Here is a 19,366-nt window from a genome sequence, read left to right as displayed (position 1 = left end):
ACTTGTCAAGTGGTACAAACTCGGACCTATTGAGAGCCACAGAATGTGGGCTTAAAGAAACCCAATGCATTGCCTATATTGCCTTAAAATAATGACTTCAAACTCATGGTACACCGACATGCAATACAGAGAACCAAGGGGCATAAATATGTTTTTTTTTTCATTGTGTTTCTTTAGGTGATACATGGGGCAACTTTTTGATCAATGTTGCATGGCAACCACATAACTGGTTCCTTGTTCCGATTGGATGATCATGTTAATTTGCCTACTTATGATTAAAGTTCTCAAGAAATATAAGTTACCCAATATCAAAGAGAACGTGCCAGAACAATACTCAGGAACATTAACCAGCAACATTGCTCAGAAAGGTGCCTGTGTATCAGCTTTGGAGGACACATACACATCACAGTCAAAGTTGTTCCAAAGTTCTACCAAAACAGGCAAAGTGTGGGTGAGCAAGTAACCATGTGGTTGAGTGAGTGTTGGTGTGAGAGGGAGTGTATTGCATGTGTGTGAGCAACGTACATATTACTCATCTTGCACTGGATCATTTTCCTGAATTTCAATATTCTGATCACAAGTGTGGGCCAGCCAGATGCTTCAATCTTATGTCATCACATCACCAAAAGTATTGGTTTTACCAAAAAAGATTTTGCAGTATTTTTAAATGACAAAAAACTATTTTGTATTTGAAATACGCATTAAAAATACTGCCCACCCTGCCCATACAGTAGAAGTCTTAAAGGAAGTGATCGTTGTTTCTCCTTACAACCACTAGAGCGCAGCAGAGAAACACTGGATACGTGTATGATCATTCACCTCAGATTTCACAGAAATGAAAACAAATGTGAGCATGACAACAGAAAATTCAGACTCAAATGTAACAATTTCATATAAAATGAAAATGAAATCTTTCACAACTATAAGTAAAATAAAATGCTGGAACTTGTTTTTTTTCTAGTCCTTTGGCCAATAACATCTATACTGGATCTGAAGTTTTTAACCACTGAAATAAGCATTTAAATTTAAACAGTATGCGTATACAGCCTTGCGGCCTAACTATTGCTTGGGTAGATTCAACTAAGCCTTACATTTATGTAGCATACCGGGTCCTGGCTTCATACACACCATTCAGACCCCTTATGACGAGATATTAGTGCTTGTATGTTGTACATTGACCACTGCAAGACTTTTAAAAGAACTTGAAGCCTTTTCAGTCTTATTATTTTATTTACACGAGTAAGATAAAAGACAAGCAAACCAAAAATCCTTACTGTTCTTTTTTATCATTAAACAATAATACATATATGATGAATATTCTAATTACTCAAACAGTACACCAAATCCTTTATAAAAGCTCAATCCACATCCACCTGTAGATCTGCAATTTTAATAAAGCTTTCAGTTTCTGAAAAACCCCGACACCCTAAGTGCATAGGAGTACAGTTGTATACAATTGTTTATAGAGTAATGTTTTTAAAATGAAATGTGCAAATAACTCTCTGAACTGTTCCATACCTTATACGTTTACTTCTATGTCTACTTCACTGCACATTATGTAGGCAGGTATCCACGTTTAATGAATGAACGAGACATATAAACCAAAAGTAATTGATTACAAATAAAAAATATACAGAAAACAGACTTGTAGAAGGCACATTGTGTGCTGTAGCCATGGGATGGCCGGCAAACAGCTAGTCTGAGCCCAGTTCCACTGCTTGCCCGAAAGCACGGAATTCGAGGTAGCCAGGGCCCTAGAGGCTATGGAACTCTCCACATCAGCCCTGTAGTCTCAAACGCAGAAAGGCCTCATCGTGCATTCATGATGTAGGTCGTTCTGATTCTTTTTTTTTTTTTTTTAAATAAGAACTATTTGATACCTGAACAGATGTGCAAGAGCAAGCCAGTGTCTCTTACAAACCTTTGTGGGATTGTTTCTGTGAGCAGAAGTGGTCCTTACCCACAACTTATTGATCCCCAAATGCTGATCCCAAATTTCTTTTCTATCAAATATTTACTGACAAAAGCCCCCAAATGTCTACACCTTCTGATTCTCCAGTCAACATCATCATTTTCACTGATCTTTAAAATCAAAACCAAATAACTAGATTACATCCCAGGTACACACAGGAGCTGTTAAATAAATCTCTATATGCCAGATGCATCTGCATGCAGGACTAAACAAATCTTCTGAATGAGAGGCATGCCAAATGAAGGCAAAACTCCTTTTCCAATTCTGAGAAATGGCCTGGATCCAGAGTTGCTATCAGTATTGAATTTGAGTCCCACTGATGCAGAACCATCAATACCTTAGACATCTGCCTTTTCATAAGGTCAGTGCCAATGACTATCTGACCCTTTATGGTAAAGTAGGAGAATATTCATGTCAGAATCATGTAAATTGTTTTCTTGCTGTGGTTTAAGGCATTCTGAACATTCTGAAAAAGCAGCTCAGAGTAGAGACATTCGCCCCAGAGAGAAGCATGGGCACATAGGCTGGACAAAACCAGCTGCACGAACATCAGAAACCAAGTGTTGTGGGCCTTTCCTCTTAGTTAGCAGCCCACAGTACACAAAGGCAAGGTTACAGGGCTTTTTAAACTTAATTATACATAGTATAGTCTTATTCCCAAAACGGCCTACAGAATGCATCACCATGAGGTCTTATTAACAGAAAGGGCCCTGGAACACGTCGAACAGGTGAACAGTGAAAGGTTGAAAGAGGAGACAAACATAAAGAAAGAGTTTGTGTGTGTGTGTGAGAGAGAGAGAAGGAGAGGGAGGGAGAGAGAGATAGAGTGAGAGCGAGCAAGAGAGAGAGGGGGGGCTTTACAATCCTGATGTGTTTGCTTTGGTTTTGGCAAAAATGGTACTCCTTAACCCTCCTGGCCAAAGTCCTCTGTGAACTTCTTGAGCTTTTCCAGATCCTGCTCGTTTACCGTGGGTTTTGTGTTTGTCAGGGACCTCAGCATGTCAGACTGCAGACAAGAGGAGCACATTTAAAACACCTTGTTGGCTTTAACAATTTTACATCATGCATTTCTTAGCAACAATAACAAGCATAGGTGTGGTCTAAACAGTTTTTTAACCACAAAAAGTTTGATATTTTTAACATTGTGCTTGCAAATTCTATTATATTAACATTTATTCATTTCGCAGACACTTTTATCCAAAACGACTTACAGCAGTAGAATAACATTTAAGCTACAGAGCTACAGCAATAGAATAACATTTAAGCCAGTGGTTCCCAAACTTTTAACAGGCATGTACCCCCTGAGACATTATGATCTTCCGGAGTACCCCCAACACCACTAATTGTTAACAAGTTTTTTTTAAATTGTTTTATTAATATTTATTTTTATCAATTTTGTCAAGAAAAGTGAGTAGGATCATAAACATATGATACAAATCTCATCAATAGTCAACATATGATAGGCCTACAAATGTGCTGAATATAATTATTTTAAATAGATCTGCACCTAGACACAATCGCCTTGTTGAATGCAGTGATCTTATCTGCTAGGTGCTTGTCTTTGCCTTGTAACTGGAGATTTGAACTCATCTCACAACCTCGTTCAAAATCTCATTCAGGTCGGGACTAACTAAGCTGCCTTGACACGAGCGCCTCCCTATGATTAACACAGTGCGTCCATTGCACATCAGGGGCTACCTGGGCCTAGGCTCCAGATAAAATTTTTTTTTTTTTAAATCCTGTTTTTCACGTCAGTTCGCGCCCCACCTGGCATGTCTCTGCGGCCCACAGTTTGAGAAACGCTGTTTTACCCTCTCTGTCTCCACTCTCGAATATTTTGTTAATGCGGAGAAAATAAGTTTTTAATGTGCAGTGCAAATGCGGAAGTTAAGCTACCAACGTGGGATAGAGAAAACGTTTGAAAAGGCATATGACTGATATTTTTTTTTGCGTACCCCCTGAAATCAGTCCACGTACCCCTGGGGGTACGCATACTCCAGTTTGACAACCGTGGATTTAAGCTATTACATAATCGCACATCATGCAATCTTATATAGTGTGCAAATTCTTAGCATACCTGCCCCCATCCTTTACCTCGTCACACCAGCAATGCCAATGTATGTGCTCTAGAACTCACCATAGAAACAATCGGCTCCAGCAGCTTCTCCCCAGGCACTTCCATCCAGGTCATCTCTATGGCTTGAGGGTCACCAGGGGAGCACGGGGTCAGGAGGTCATCGATAAGCATGTTGGGATTGTCCCTTGAAGGCCCCCGTACCTTCAGAAAGACAGCAATTCAATATAGCTGAAAATTACTTCATTTTCATCAAATTATAATATTTGCAGCTTCCATTATATGTGCACATACATGAATGAACATATTACAGAGCACAGGGCGCCATGGCTCTATGTCAAAGTATCACCTTTCTGTAAAATCGTTCAAACTTAAAGAGAACCCCAGTGGTTCCCCAGGTACCTACCCGTTTGAAGTGTGTGGCTGATTGGACCTTCCGCACCGGCTGCATGAGGGCATCTCGCACGATGACGCTGACGTCGGCACCCGAGTAGCCGTTCGTTTTCTTGCCCAGCGTGACAAAGTCGGATTCGGTGAGGCTGGAGGCCGTGGTGCCCAGGTGCAGCTTGAACATGAAGGAACGCGCGTGCTCCTCAGGGAGGGGGATGTAGATCCTCTTCTCAAAGCTGAAAGGGCCAAAGGGAAGAACATGATTTAATAATAATAACAATAATAATCCTTATTCCACTGCTTGGTTGAATTTTACACTTATTGAAAGGGATACATTTTTTAAGGTTTGAGCGCTATTCGACCATTGAACTCACACAGAGTTCATTTGAGCTATACATTAAGATCTCCACAGTACCCCCCGGCAGGACTCAGTGACTGACATGCACGTCAGTAACCTGGTTATAATCAAAATTTTGAAGTATCCTGGTTTTGTGTTTGCACATGTAAACATCATATCTCAATTTCAGAACCCCAGATAAAGAATTCGGAATACTCGATTCTAAGTTTCACAATTTGGTTGGAGAAGCGTTTAATAAGTGTGTGTGTGTGTTTTTGCGTCTTGACAAACATGCTGGATGTGACATTGGGGGTGTGGCTACATCGTTGATTCTACCTTTGAGTTCGAGGTTCGAGATTGAGATGTAATTTCAATCGATTTCGACTTAAAATCGTAATGGTGACACCCCTAGTAATACACCTTATCCTGGTTTCTCATGCAAGCGTGCACGACTGTGCTAACAGAACTTCATTGATGCTAACTGGGATACTGTTATTCATCATGTGTAGGGGATATTAATAACCAGGTTTCTAATATGATCAAAATCAGGATAAGCCTCATAACTGGGATACTGAAGTGCATGTAAACACAGTCAGTCAGAAGCTCCACTCCAACTTAGGAGACAAGCACCTAAGCAGTCAGTCCTGAAGGAAAAAAATCCAGTCCTTCCTTTTATTATTTCAGATTTCAGCAAGATCATCGTATAGCCTCTCGGAAAACAGTTCGGGGAGCTCATGAAAATGTATAGCTGCTCTGGGTCTACTTAGTCTACTGAGAAATGACGCACTGACTAACACTGAGGTCCTGCTGATAGGGGCCATTAAGGGAACGGAAGGCCTTCATTCAAAGCTAATTGCATTCATTGTTAGGAGCACCACTCTGGATTATCAGACATAACATACAAGCACCCAACACTGGACGAAGCTAGTTGGAGGGTTGGGTCATTCAGAGATGAGGAACACGGTATCAAAGTATACAAAGACTGCAGAAATAGCACCACTTTACAATAAAGTTATAACGCATGAACACACTGGTGACACCCTGATCTTAGATGCAAACACATCCAAATCACTATGCAAACATAGCCCAGCTATCACTGGTTTCCTGTTGTAGCGTCTTGCCTGCTATAATATGAGAAGAGACACATGGACTATAATGGGAACAGGAACCAAGACGGACAGATGAGCACTGCATTTCCTCAGTGCAACTACAGTGGCTGGAGTAAATCAAAAATGATTTGAATAGAACTGGCAGGCAGGCAGGCATCCAGTCAGAGGTCATCAAATATTACTGTACTAATGTCAGAGAACCAACTCTTGCCTGCATGTGTCTGCAAATAATGTAGACATCTATTGAAACATATACCCATGGTACAAAGCATGAACAACTCTCAATCTCTCTTGATTAACGACTCCTTAGATCCAGGGAGAGTCTTACCGTCTCCTGATGGCGGAGTCCAGAGTCCAGGGGATGTTGGTGGCCCCCAGCACCAGGATTCCCTCATTGTCATTCCCGACTCCTGCACATACACATTATCCCATTTCAGCTAATCAGACCCAACAATTCATGAGCACATACATTAACTACCTGTACCGACACACACACTAATAAAAGTTAGATTTGAAGTCAGACACACACACACACACACACACACACACACACACACACACACACACACACACACTCCGAGTTACTGGTCCTCACCCTGCATCTGGACCAGGAACTCGGTCTTAATCCTGCGGGCAGCCTCGCTCTCATTCTCACTCCTGGAGCCGCACAGCGAGTCAATCTCATCGATGAAGATGATGGAGGGCTTGTGCTCCCGGGCCATACTGAACAGGCTCTTCACTAACCTACACACAGACAGGGGGAAAGGTGACATTGGACATTATTGTAGGTCACAACTAATTGATTCAGGCTGGTGGAGCCAAGAACACTGCCATTACAGAATAACAATAATAAAAAATCCAGATAATCTTGTTCAAGGAGCTAAAGGTATTGCTGCGCTATTTCGGTCACCACCTGTGAGCTAACCACAGGAGGATGGTCATTTGATGCAAGCCTCACAACCACTACAAAGTAGGGAGCTTGTCCAGGCTTACATTAGCATTCAGAGAAGGAGACAGACTGGACTTAAAAAGATGTTCAGATCAGCTCTTGATGTGCAAGTGTGTATTTACTGCTCTGTAATCGCTATTTATGGGTTGTATTCAGCAAAAAGCAACACAACTAAACTTCTACAACATTCTTTGCAATCTTCAGCGGTCTGCTTCATCATTTCATTTAATTTCAATCATGCTTACAGATTTCCACAAACATATGTCAGAAATGCCAGAAGCCAGATTAATGAACCACTCACTTTTCACTCTCCCCCAGCCACTTGGACACCAGATCTGAGGAGGAGATGGAGAAGAATGTGGAGTTGTTGGCCTCAGTAGCCACAGCTTTGGCCAGGTATGACTTCCCTGTGCCAGGGGGACCAAACAGAAGGATGCCCCTCCATGGAGTTCTTTTTCCTGATGGGAAATAGGAACAGGACATTTTTGGTCAGAGGAGAAAGCTTTGGTATAAACAACATGGTTCATAACAATGGCCACTGTGACATTGCTCTAGTCAAATCTAACTAGGTGCCATAATCCAATCAAACTAAGTGGTGCAAAGTGTACACAGTTGCAGTCTTTTACATGTTAAGGTATGCATTCTCTAAAACAGAAGAAAGAAACAACTCACTGGGGGGTCAAGTGGTGGGTAGGCCTACATGATTATAGTGATGTTTATGCTATTTGGCAGACACTTTTGTCCAAAGCGAAAAGCCTACTTAAGCCTAATAATAATAATAATAATAATAATAAAATAATAATACAACAATTTCAACAATAATAACAACCAAAAACTCATAACCAAAAACTATAAACCGCAATTGTAAAAGAATGAATTAATCAAGTACAGGGAGAATTGATAAGTTCACTTTTTTAATTCACCAATTAAACCTCTAAAGAGGTTTACTACTTACCCAGTTAATCTATTTGGTGCAATTAATAAACATTGTACTTGGAACACCCCCAGGGAACACCCAGTAAATACAAACAATAAATTATGCCTCTCAGGTGTGGGAGGGACTCTGGGCAGGACACTGAAGGGTGAGGCTGGATTTGTTTACCTGGTAAGTGCCACAGTAACTTCCACCTGTGCTGCCAACTTCACTTTTAACAACATGACCTCATATATGGAACTACAATGAACATATTTTGTGAACATAATTGTTTTGTACTCTGTACATATTTCCTGGGTTAGTGAAGCCACTTTTTTACTGCCACTATCTCTATTGCATCTGCATTGACATTAATCTATTTTTTATCAGTTTCTCTACCTGTGAAGAGGTGAGGGAATTTGATTGGCAAAATGACTGCTTCCTTCAGTGCCTCTTTTGCTCCTTCTAGTCCAGCCACATCATTCCACTTGACATTTGGCTTCTCCATGACGATGGCACCTGTGTGAGAAAACAAAAATTAGACTCTATTCTCCCTACATTAAATCTGAGAGCAGGTCTTCCCTGAGCACAAATACGGTATCTTTCTGCACCACAACATTGTTCCCTGTATTAGTATACAAGGTTAAACATCTAGTCAGATATAGAATTGACCTTTCGCTAAGCGCCACCCTTAGAACACTGATGAGCCAATGACAGTCCAGCCTCAACGGGACTCGACATCAGCTCGGACAACTCCATAAGAAAACAATAGGGAGGAGGCATAAAATGACAAATTAATGGTTATTTATGGAGTTTATTAACTCAAAAAACCCGGACGAATAACCATGGTCAAACGTTTTGCATGAGGGACGTGTAATACTGATAGCCGGTACCCCGAGAGGCTAGAAATGAGGGTATATTTTCATCAACAGTAGCCTACAGGACGTCTCTCGCGTTTGCAACAGCTCAACGTAATTTAGGCTACTAGGCCAACAACGTGGGCACAGGTTCCCTGTTAAATCCCAAGATGAAAATGCTCATTAACCAACTATTATATTCTTACTACATCAAATATTAATGTAACCGAACATATCTTAGTATCAATCTTCCACTAGCTAGCTAGCTAGCATTAACGTCAGTGGTTTTGGCACGGTGATTTGCACAGCTACTCGCCACAACTGCTTGTCACCTTGTATGTATTCTAAGGTTTTGAATACACCCCTTCATAGCATAATTAAGTCCCTTTTGATAGCTTCTGGAGGAAAGTAAATCCTTTAACCACCAAAACGTCCTCAAAGCCTGCTTTCATATACTGTCAGCTGCCATTGTCCACAATGTGTTTTTAATCAAGTCTGATTTGTTTGTCCGAGTTTTCACACGGTAACAATGGGGGGCGGGGCTTAGCGACAGGTCAATTCTACAGCCTGTTCTCCACAGCACATGTTGTACCTTCATGGCTATTCAGGTGTGGTTCATCTGAACCCAGGCAATTTGCAGAAAGACTACAATTCAAACCAAAATATTTTTTTGTTTGTTTAAAGAAGCCCTATGCAACAATTTTAGCAAAAATGACCTTAATTATGCAGGTTGAGAGTCGTTCTGATGGTTCTACAAAACTTTTTGTGTCGTTTGGTGGGTGGTTCGTCTCCACCTAGTGCTTCTCTGCGGAAAAAACGAATATGCAACTTTCTGGTCCCATCCCGAACAAATCCGGATGTGACTCAGCGGAAGTATCCAATCGCGTCTCGAAAATGTAGTCAGATTGTAGTTTCTAAGAAGACTGCAAAACGGACTCCCAGACAAGTCTACCTCCCTGAAATGGCTTTTTGCAGATTGGGATGTCTGGACTCTGACTTGGCTTTGTTGCTGTTGAAACTGTAAGTAGCCTACCCTTGGGTGAACTTCGTTTTTGTAATGTGGTTTGATAGTCTCTTGAACAATGTGTTTGCTCGACCGTTTTATTGTGAGCCCTGTATGTGTTTAGCTTGGATTCTTGATGGCTAGCTCATGAAGCTAGTGGGGGGGTTTAGCGTAGCAGTCACTTGCTACCGAAGCTGCAGGGGGAGCTATGTCGTGAAAAATGTGAGCCCAAATCAAGCGAAAACCCAGAAACAGCGAAGGAATAACCAGACCTGCATAGGGCTTCTTTAAATGAAGGCATAGTTCATCCAAGCATCAGAATTATAAACATGTAACCTCTTCTGTTCATTTCAACACATTCAATGAAGGCTAATGGCCAATAAACTCAGAGAGACCTGAACGATATGTAGCTACATTAGTCTAATGTAAATTTAAATAGATAACTGAGAAATGCCACACGAAGCTGTCAGCACCACATGTGTCAAGCTGTAAAGAAATGTGAATGTGGGCCGTGACTTACCCTGCAGTTGGTTTTGAAACTTCTTCTTCTCTGGGTCCTCACCCCCTTCATCACTGTCATTGCTAAAGCATTACCATAAACCATAGTGATCAATCACATGCAGCTTTGTTACAGAACTCTAAGTCTCATTCAGCAAGCCCTGAATGTGATACTTTAATGCAATTTTCAGCACCTTTTACGAGGAACCGTTTTTGGTAAGAACACATGACCCCTCCACTTACATCAAGAATACCAATATACACTACCAGACAAAGTGGACACACACTCTCTCTCTCTCACTCTCACTCTCACCCTTTGTCATCAGACTGAGATTCTTTCACTGGCTTGGCTGGTGCTTTCTCTTTCTTCTTGAGATACTCTTTCAGTTTCTCCGCTCTGTCCAGGTACTCAGCGCACTTTGCCCTGATGCTCTGTTTGGCTTTATCTCCCTGAGCCTCATCTGAAGAAAGGGATCACAAACACAATAACAGCCCATATAAACAATGGCAGCACTTTTTTTTTGACATCATCAAAATGAAGAGAAAGACTGGCCACAGCTTAGCTGTATTACATCATTGGCAACGGTCACAATGGATAGAGGGACATGAGAACATTACATAAGATAGAAAGGAGAGAATATAGGAAATGACAACATGCAAAGGTCCATACTGACTTACATTTGACCACATGGAGGAAGTACTGAACTGCATGCTGGTACAGACGCAAAGCCTCCTCATAATTCTGGGCCTTGTCCTCTTGAGCTGCTTTGCTGGCCAGATCTATTGCTTTCTGGAAACAAGTAAAGGTAAAGCATTACAAACCGTGGATTAATACAATCATCTGAGAAAACTTACTGGTGGTCTTTTTAATTTTCTTCAAGACAGCACAGCAGTTATCTTGTCTTCACAAACTGTTGTAACCATAGAGTTATCTGACTAGGTATAATAAATCTGCTCAGCCCAAAATCTGCTAGAAACTGAAAGAAGCTCACTATTCCCAAATGATACAAAGGCCACTACGAGAGATTATGTCAACAGTGACAAATCACTTTGCTCTGATGCATAAATGGAAAACATTTTGCGTTGAAAGATTACAGGAATTGTCTATACACAAAAATGTCGCTCATTCTGTAATGTTTACTAGCAATGTAGGGATGATTAATGTTTAATGCTGATCTCCTAGGGAGAGATTTCTCTTGAACTAGGCCTAGCTCATCATAGCTAACATTAGCTGCCTAGTTGGAAGTTCACTGCGTGAGTCATATATTTCACCAGAACTCATCTTACCCTAAAGCAGATACATTACAGACATCTAGCAGTATTGATACAGACAGCTACAATATGAATACGTGGGCAAATTGTTTGAGTAGGCCGTGTTAAGTCACGTTCGCAGATTAACAACAAACATCAACTAGCTGGCTAACAGGCTTAGCTTTCACACGACAAGTAGCCCAATTTCGCTTGAATCATATTATTCAGTTGAAAACTTAACCAATTAACTGTTATAAATAGTTTGCTTGACCAGTGACCAAAGGTGCTAATCAAATGTAATTTTGCATGGGCTAATAATTGAGTCTGCTAGTAGGGTTAGCTGTCAATAGCTAGCTAATAACTTAGAACAGCTATCGGTTAGCATGTCGGTTGCCAAAATAGCTGGTAACTTGACGTTAGCTGGCGTTACAGCGCAACAACCATGATACGTGTATCATGTTTTATTTAAAAATATATACTTAAACTTGACTTGTAACATTCTTTAATAAGAGTTAAATAACCAGATAACTTCAGCCAACCTCCCTGACAAACTAACGTTAGCTAATAAGCTATCTTTCTAGCTATGCTATCTTACAACTTACCTGTAAGTTATTGTTGGCAGCCATGAGGGCTGATTACTAAAGAAAACTTACAATATTTAAGTCAATATGACAGTCACTACTTCAAACTGGACTTTTACCAACGAGTCCGTCCGAGGACACCCCAATCCAACTCAAACTCTGTGTTTTTAAGTTTCTTCTGAAGTCGTAACAGTACAGTGAAAACTTCCGCATTAAAATGTCGAATGTCACTTCCGCCTGCAGTGTTCATGTGAGAGAAACTGTGGTGACGTCACGAACAAACCATACTACATTCTTTCAGCAAAGACTTTGCTTCCAGGCATCTTTGTTTAACCAGAGATTGTCTAATAATGTCTACCCGTAAACGGGCTCTGGTTTAACTTAGGCGTTGTTCAAATAAGTAGGCTAAACGATCTATAGAATCCGTGCAGTGTCTCACTGCTCACTGTTGGTTATGCCCCTTGAAAATCAGAAGTGATGAAGGGTCGATTGAGATTTGAGAAGCAGTCTGGTGTTAGCCAAGCTTGCAGTGCCCATCATCACAGAAGTGTTTGGATTACAGAAGTTTTAACCTGAAACAGGTCATCTCTCACCAAGGTATTCTTATGACTCAAAACAAGTAGCCCAAAGACAGTATAGGCTAAAGCTATGCATGCAGTAAAACATTCAATTAGCCTATGGATATAATTATATTATATTATATTTAGTTTCTATCTGTCATATTAGGAGAGTTATAGCTAACAGATTTCAACCAGAAATTCAAGGCTTATATGATTGTCACTGCTTCGAAGATACCAGAGCTCAATGCTGAAAAGTATTAATCATAGAAACATTATGCATGTCATGGGTTAAACTTAAATGTAGCAGTTTGGTTCCAGATTGATAATTCAGTTTTATAGTATCTGCCCAATTAATTTAATTTAATTTAATTGTGTCAACCTTAAAATAGATTATAATTATACTCTACAATATTCAGATGATCTGACCCTATTCCACACATACGTTACACAATTTCTTGTACAGGCCATGGCTCATTCCAAACTGGCCCATTGAGATGCAGTCTTTCTTAGCTTGCCTACCTGTGTAGTGAGATCAATACAGATTATTAAAAATGCAGCGGCGCATCTAGTCTTTAATCAGCCAAAGAAGACATATGCATTAGTTACTCTCCATTGGCTTAAATTCATAGCCTTCACTCTGCCCTGGACACTGACTGGATCTGCCCCTTTCTATTTTAATTCTGTGATATAGACCCCCCCCCCCCCCCCCACACACACACACACACACCTCCGTCACTGTACTACTCTGATAAGCTTCTGCTTTGTCGGCCTTCCATTAATACTAAAAGGTCACAGTCAATACACAAGACACTCTGTGATTCCTCTTTGGTGGAATGAGTGAATGAATTCTAGCAATAGTTTGGGGATTTTCAGGAAGCATTTAAAATCTCACCTGTTTACCTTGCATCTATTTACTGGATTCTCTTTACACAGTCATGGTTTGTATGTTTATGGTTATTGTTATCATGAATATTATTATGAAAGTTATTGTTATTGTCATACATGTACGTTGCTTTGATCAAAAGTGTCTAAAACATAAACATAGTTGCATGATATGTAACACTACTATTGCTGAAGACCTGTTTGTTATCTAGAATATCTTGGAGTTCCTCCACTCTGTCCAGATATTGCTTGCACTTGTCTCTGATCTTCTGGTTGCCCTCTTTACCCTGTGGCTCACCTGCAGAAAGAGAAACAAAGATGGATAGGTAGGCAGTGTGTGTGTGGTGAGAGAGAGAGAGAGATAGAAAGAGGGAGAGAGAGAGAATGTGAAATACTTCATTTTACAGTGAGTGTATTAGATGGTAAATAAATTGTGACTTACGTTTCACTATATGCAGTAAATATCGCACTGCATGCTGGTAAGACTTAATAGCCTCTTCATAGTTGCCTGCCTCATCCTCCTGGGAGGCCTTGTTTGCCACAGCTATGGCTTTCTTAAATAAGAGTTGTTTTGAGCAAAATAATATTAATACAATACTCACTGTATATATATAGCATATTGTATATATATAGCATATAAGCCCCTTTGTATACATTGTATATATATAGCATATAAGCCCCTTATTACAGCTTCTCTGGTGATAAGACCACCTAATAGATGCAGGGCCCAAAAGCACCCATAGGTTACCATATTGAGGCTGGTAATTATTGGTAAACTTAAAACAAATATATTTTTGTATCTGAATATTTTAAATAAATATGTACTGTAGGTTACTGTAGCCTAGGCTACTCTACCAGAGTAAACAGCTTTACTAAAATTCATGAGTGTTCTGATCATAAACTGTAAAATGTATTGATGTCACAGTAGTAGGCTATAGGCTACTAATAACAACGCAGGTTACCCATAATAAATGATTGTCCCAGAGGATAACCTATCTGTAGCTAAAAAAATATCGAGTTCAAGTCTACAGATGATCACAGATGTCTATGTTATCTGATTGACATTTTTTCACTGTAGTTTGATCAATATCCTAGTCAGATCAGAAGGTAGCAAATAGATCTCATTGCATTCCACAAGACAGACAACGCTACAACAGCGAGCCTAGTCTATTCCTTGGACAATTTGTATGATCTGTTGTAGCCTAATAGTTAAGTTTTTAATATAATTCTTTACCCTACCTGTAAACTTGTTGGCTCCATAACCTGGCCGTTTTTTAGTAGCAGTCTACTCCAAACGCATACATTAGTCTACAGCCATGAGATTCTGTTTCGTTTGAGTGTTTCCTTCATTCTTGCCTGTCACGTTCAGAACAATCAGGAAGTGCAACTAGTATACGCCTCTTGCCATGCCATGGCTAGGTGGGTGAGTCATACCTTGTGACAATGCTCTTCTATGCAAGTGGGCCTACACAAATAAACCAAAGTTCCAGCTGAGTAGCATACATTTTAGTGTTACTTAAAGATTAAAGATAGTTGGAAAATAATAGTTCAGGAGTTTCCTAGAGGTGATGTTTCTTTGACGGCATAGCTAGAGCGTGTGTCAAAAATGACATCATCATCCACCCCTCCTCCTTTTTTGTTTTAGGTGGTTTTAGAGTGGAGGCTACACGCACGTAAACGCCGTTTACGCGCCTCCTGAAATTCGGAATAGCGTTTACGCACAATTGTGTTTATGTTGGCAATTACAATTGTCTATAGTTTCATATTGTAAGTTTCATATTGTTGAACCTGGCCTGCGCAACACAGTTTCCATATTGGCTCTGCATTATGGTGTCAATGGTCTTGCGGCAGTCAGCAGGAGATTACACACCGCATCTCAAATTAGTTTGGATAATGAATGGATTTTTAAAATGGATACCTATGAAGCGTCAAGACAGCATCCCTTCTACTGATTATGACAGAAACGACCTCGACCACAAGCCCAACGTGAGTTAGCCCCAGAAACAATACAAAACTTAACTTTTTTGAGGTTAATTTGGTGCGCGGTAGACTCACTGAGTCAACAAGGCACGAAGTTGACATTATTAGGTTACCTCAGACACGAAGTTGCAAGTCAACTCTACCTTTTCCCATTAGCCTAAGTTACAAGTAAAATTCAGGATCCAGTAAAGTCAGATAGATAACTAGTTGTTATTTCATGCATTTCAGCTTTGTTAATATTAACCAACCACGGGAAACCGCCTTTGCGATTTAGCTTGAAATAAAGTTTAATTTTTCATAATTATCTCACCAATAAAATACAATCTTGGGTACAAAGTCATCACAACTTATTGTGGATGATGCTACATGGCTTCACATCCCAGACATAATAAAGTCCTAAGAGAAATAACTGGGCAAGTTTTCTCTGACAGGCATATGAAATGATAGAGAGGGAGTCCCCCTTACCCTTTCCGAAATGCTACTGGCACAGAGACGTGTATGTAAGATTTAATATTTCTTACTTTTTATGGTGATTAGGCCATTCTGACATAGGCCTTACTTCATCCTGACATTTTTGCTCTCTCTTTATTGTGATTTAATACACTTTATAGACTTCAACCATATTTATTCCTTCTGAAGTTAACTTACATTAATGTAGGAATTGAATAGTGATTGTGTGGTTTATGAGGGAACACCCAGTGATATCCTTGGTACCATCAGATGGTAGCCTATAGCAGTGGTTTTCAAAGTGGGGGCCGCGAGGGGGTGCCAGAGGGGCCTCAGCAAGTTGGAAAGAAAAATAAAAGCAACAAATAAATACATTTGAAAATGTTTAAATATACCCATTACTATGAGGGTTGTTATACAATGGCAAATAATAATTAATATAACAAAATTATTATAACAAAATAATAATTTATCGCATATCTGAACATTATTTTCCATGATAATGACTGGGAATAATAGTAGAGTGATAGCTCTCATATAGCAGAAAGCCCCAAATGTAATTTTACACACTGTATGCTCCATCACAAAGTGCTTGTGGCTAAAATAATTATTAGGATTAGCTTAATGTATTTTTAAATTTGCCGTAGTATTGTCGATGGGTTAAATAACACATCAAGGGGTCCTTGGCCAGAACCTAGTGGTATTTGGGGGGCCTTGTCAAGGAAAAGTTTGGGAGCCCCTGGCCTATAGTAGGCTACGGAAGCGTATTGCTGCCACACTAAAATAAATAAAAAGGCTCAGTATTATGTAATTACATGAAAGGTTTCTTGTTATAACAATATCTTTTTCACGTTTTAACAAGATATGTATCACGTTATTACATGAAATTATCACGTTATTTCATGATAATGATATTTTCACGTTATAACGTTAAAATATCATATTATTTCAAGTTATTTATCACGTTTTTACATGAAATTATCACGTTATTTCAAAATAACTTAACTAAACGAAACAAGGCCACGAGAGCTCATGGCTGGCATAAATGTTAGTCGTGTCTATGAACTTGCACCCTGACTGCTATTACACAGTGCTGCTTGATGAGTGTTTGTTTTTGTGCATGTGTGTATGTGTGTATAGGCTACGTGTGTGTGGTCAATTCCCAGCTGAATGAGGAGCAGCAAAGAGGGATGTGTGTGTATCGACAGAGTGCTGCTGAAAAGGAGACCGATAGAGAGGTTCTGTGCAGGATAGCCTGCTCACACAGCCTGATAGTTCTGCTTTATCTTCTTATCAACACAATAAATAAAACTTTCGCTAACTTGACGCAAGAGGGAGAAAGGGCTTTGATAAATATGCGAATCTTCACACAATGTGGGTGAATGTATAGAGCGCTCTGGCTCGGTAGTCTGCATGTCAGGTCATCGCTGTCATTTCTAAGGCTGTGGGGAAGGGACGTGGGGAGTGAGAAGTGAAGCGCTGCAGTCGCACAGTGCAGGTTGCTGGATAGCACAGCAAAGAAAATATTCAAACAGCAATAGCTTGCGCTTTTTGAGATCACACTACAGTAATCAGCGGCCCCACCGGGAATCCTCCCGACTCTCCCGATTGCCACTCCGCTAGGCTAGCCTACTGCACACAGGTGCAGAATATTCTGGACAATGCTTGGGTGTTCATAGGATGATAACAATATCATCCACCGTGTTCAATAACGAGAATGTCTTGCGAGCTTAAAATAGAATTTGATTGAGTCGTGTAAACGAGCTTATCCTATTCTTGCCTCTCGTTTCGTTTAGTTTCATTATCTTGAAACGTGATAATTTCATGTAATAACGTGATATATATCTTGTTAAAACATGAAAAAGATATTGTTATAACAAGAAACTTTTCACGTAATTACATAATACTGAGCCTTTTTATTTATTTTAGTGTGGCAGCAATACGCTTCCGTACTATAGCGATGTGGTCATACACAGAGTCGTGGTCTGCCTGATCACAAAATGTAGTTTACCCACTTCTTCTTTTACCACTACACCCCTGGAGATAAGCATGTCATGTTTGGCTTTCAATTTTTTTCAAGTTTTTTGTATTTAGAAATCAAATATGACTATGGAAGAGTACTTTGGTCAATGAAAAGCGGTTACTCCACACCACACATCTATCGATTAATGACAATGTCTGTCTGCCAGTTTGTCTGTTATTCTCGAACCGTTCGTCCGATTCATTTCAAACTTGGCAGGTGTCTTGCTACGGGCACGAGTAAGTGCAGTGCCAAGTTGTTTGGATAATAAATGCAAAATATGTCATTAAATATATTTAAGCTTTACTTTACTGCTTTACTGTAGCCACTCCCCCTCTCACAGAGCAATGTAGGCGACCAGAGAGGATAGAAGCGGGGCAGAACTGAACCAGCTACACGGGTAGAAAGTTAAGCGAGTGCAATATTTGTGAATGATAATCATGTCTGACCTCAACAATGAAGACCTCCTGTAGGCTATGTGGTTTGCTTGCATAAAATGATTCAGAGGGTTTTGCAACAACACGCCAACAAACGCAAATCGACGTAAAAAATTATGTGCAATAAACAGACACTTTGAATAGCTGGACTGTATTTAGATTTTCAATAAACAAACGCTAATTCCAACTGCAAAGTCCCAAATTGAACCGAGCAGTTATGGTCCTGAATTTAAGTTTCAGAATGTCACACATGCAATAACCAGCTACAGACAACGAATGGCGGTGATGTCACTTATAGGCTACCAGACTGTTTTTGAGTCACATCATTACTAATTTCAGTAACACTTTACAATGAGGGTACACAATTTAGCATTAGTTACGTATTAGTTAAGCATTAACAAACACTTAATTCATTAGGCTATTATTAAGTATGTTTTCAACATTTAGGCCAAATGTGCCTGTCCTCAGTCTTATTTAGTAGGTGTTATCAGTGTGTTTTCCTTTGTTATAATAAATTCCTAATGTGTACTAAACTCATGATGGTACAAGGTACAAATTGTAAACTAACTCATAATTCCTTATGTTTACATAACACATAATAAAACGAGCTAGACATTTGTCAGTGTTACTTTAGGTGAATACCTCACTTATTTCATTGTCAATTCAATGTTATTTAGACTTCACCATATAGGCCCACTGTTTGCCAAAAAGTTTGAAATGCAAACGTTTTCCTGAACACACTTTTGCCCTCTGCCTTCGAGTGGATACTGTGATCTCTGGTATGTGAAGGCGGCACACTTTGATTTTTGCTCCAGAGCTTAACTTAGCCTACTTATTAACTTAATGGCAAGTTGCATCGCGATTTTACTTTAATCAAGTTAAACAATTTACCATCACAATTAATTATTATTATTTTTTCTTTTTTGAGGAGGGGGGCACACCACAAAACAACTCGCTTAGGGCACCGAAATGGCCAAGATGCTACAACTCTGCCAAAAAAAAGTCCTTATGTGACCTGCACACACCGGGCCTCAGTCTAAGCAGATTGAGGTGACTTTGGCCCTTCTTGTCCAGTCCAGTCTACTGTTAACGTGAACACCCAGGTA

The 19,366-nt window shown here is 39.9% G+C and overlaps 1 protein-coding gene across 2 annotated transcripts; it reads right to left on the bottom strand.

The window, feature by feature from the left end:
• Window positions 1-1,210: 1,210 nt before the first annotated feature.
• vps4b (vacuolar protein sorting 4 homolog B) lies at window positions 1,211-14,741 on the bottom strand. Of its 2 annotated transcripts, XM_048238694.1 has the most exons (13): window positions 14,616-14,741; window positions 13,819-13,930; window positions 13,574-13,674; window positions 10,781-10,892; window positions 10,416-10,563; window positions 10,125-10,186; window positions 8,144-8,263; window positions 7,133-7,289; window positions 6,478-6,626; window positions 6,211-6,292; window positions 4,453-4,672; window positions 4,110-4,250; window positions 1,211-2,978 (listed from the first exon to the last, which is right to left on the bottom strand). In XM_048238694.1, exons 1-13 carry the CDS (start codon window positions 14,634-14,636, stop codon window positions 2,877-2,879), a joined length of 1,527 nt encoding a protein of 508 aa, XP_048094651.1. In that variant the 5' UTR covers window positions 14,637-14,741; the 3' UTR covers window positions 1,211-2,876. The 2 variants fall into 2 exon arrangements, with proteins under 2 accessions (XP_048094651.1, XP_048094659.1); XM_048238702.1 differs by lacking the exons at window positions 13,574-13,674; window positions 13,819-13,930; window positions 14,616-14,741 and adding an exon at window positions 11,956-12,187.
• Window positions 14,742-19,366: the final 4,625 nt, after the last annotated feature.

Source organism: Alosa alosa, chromosome 1, assembly GCF_017589495.1.
Source record: "Alosa alosa isolate M-15738 ecotype Scorff River chromosome 1, AALO_Geno_1.1, whole genome shotgun sequence".
Classification (NCBI taxonomy): domain Eukaryota; kingdom Metazoa; phylum Chordata; class Actinopteri; order Clupeiformes; family Clupeidae; genus Alosa; species Alosa alosa.
Note: the sequence above shows the minus strand (reverse complement) of the source record. Positions and strands in the feature narration are given on the sequence as shown.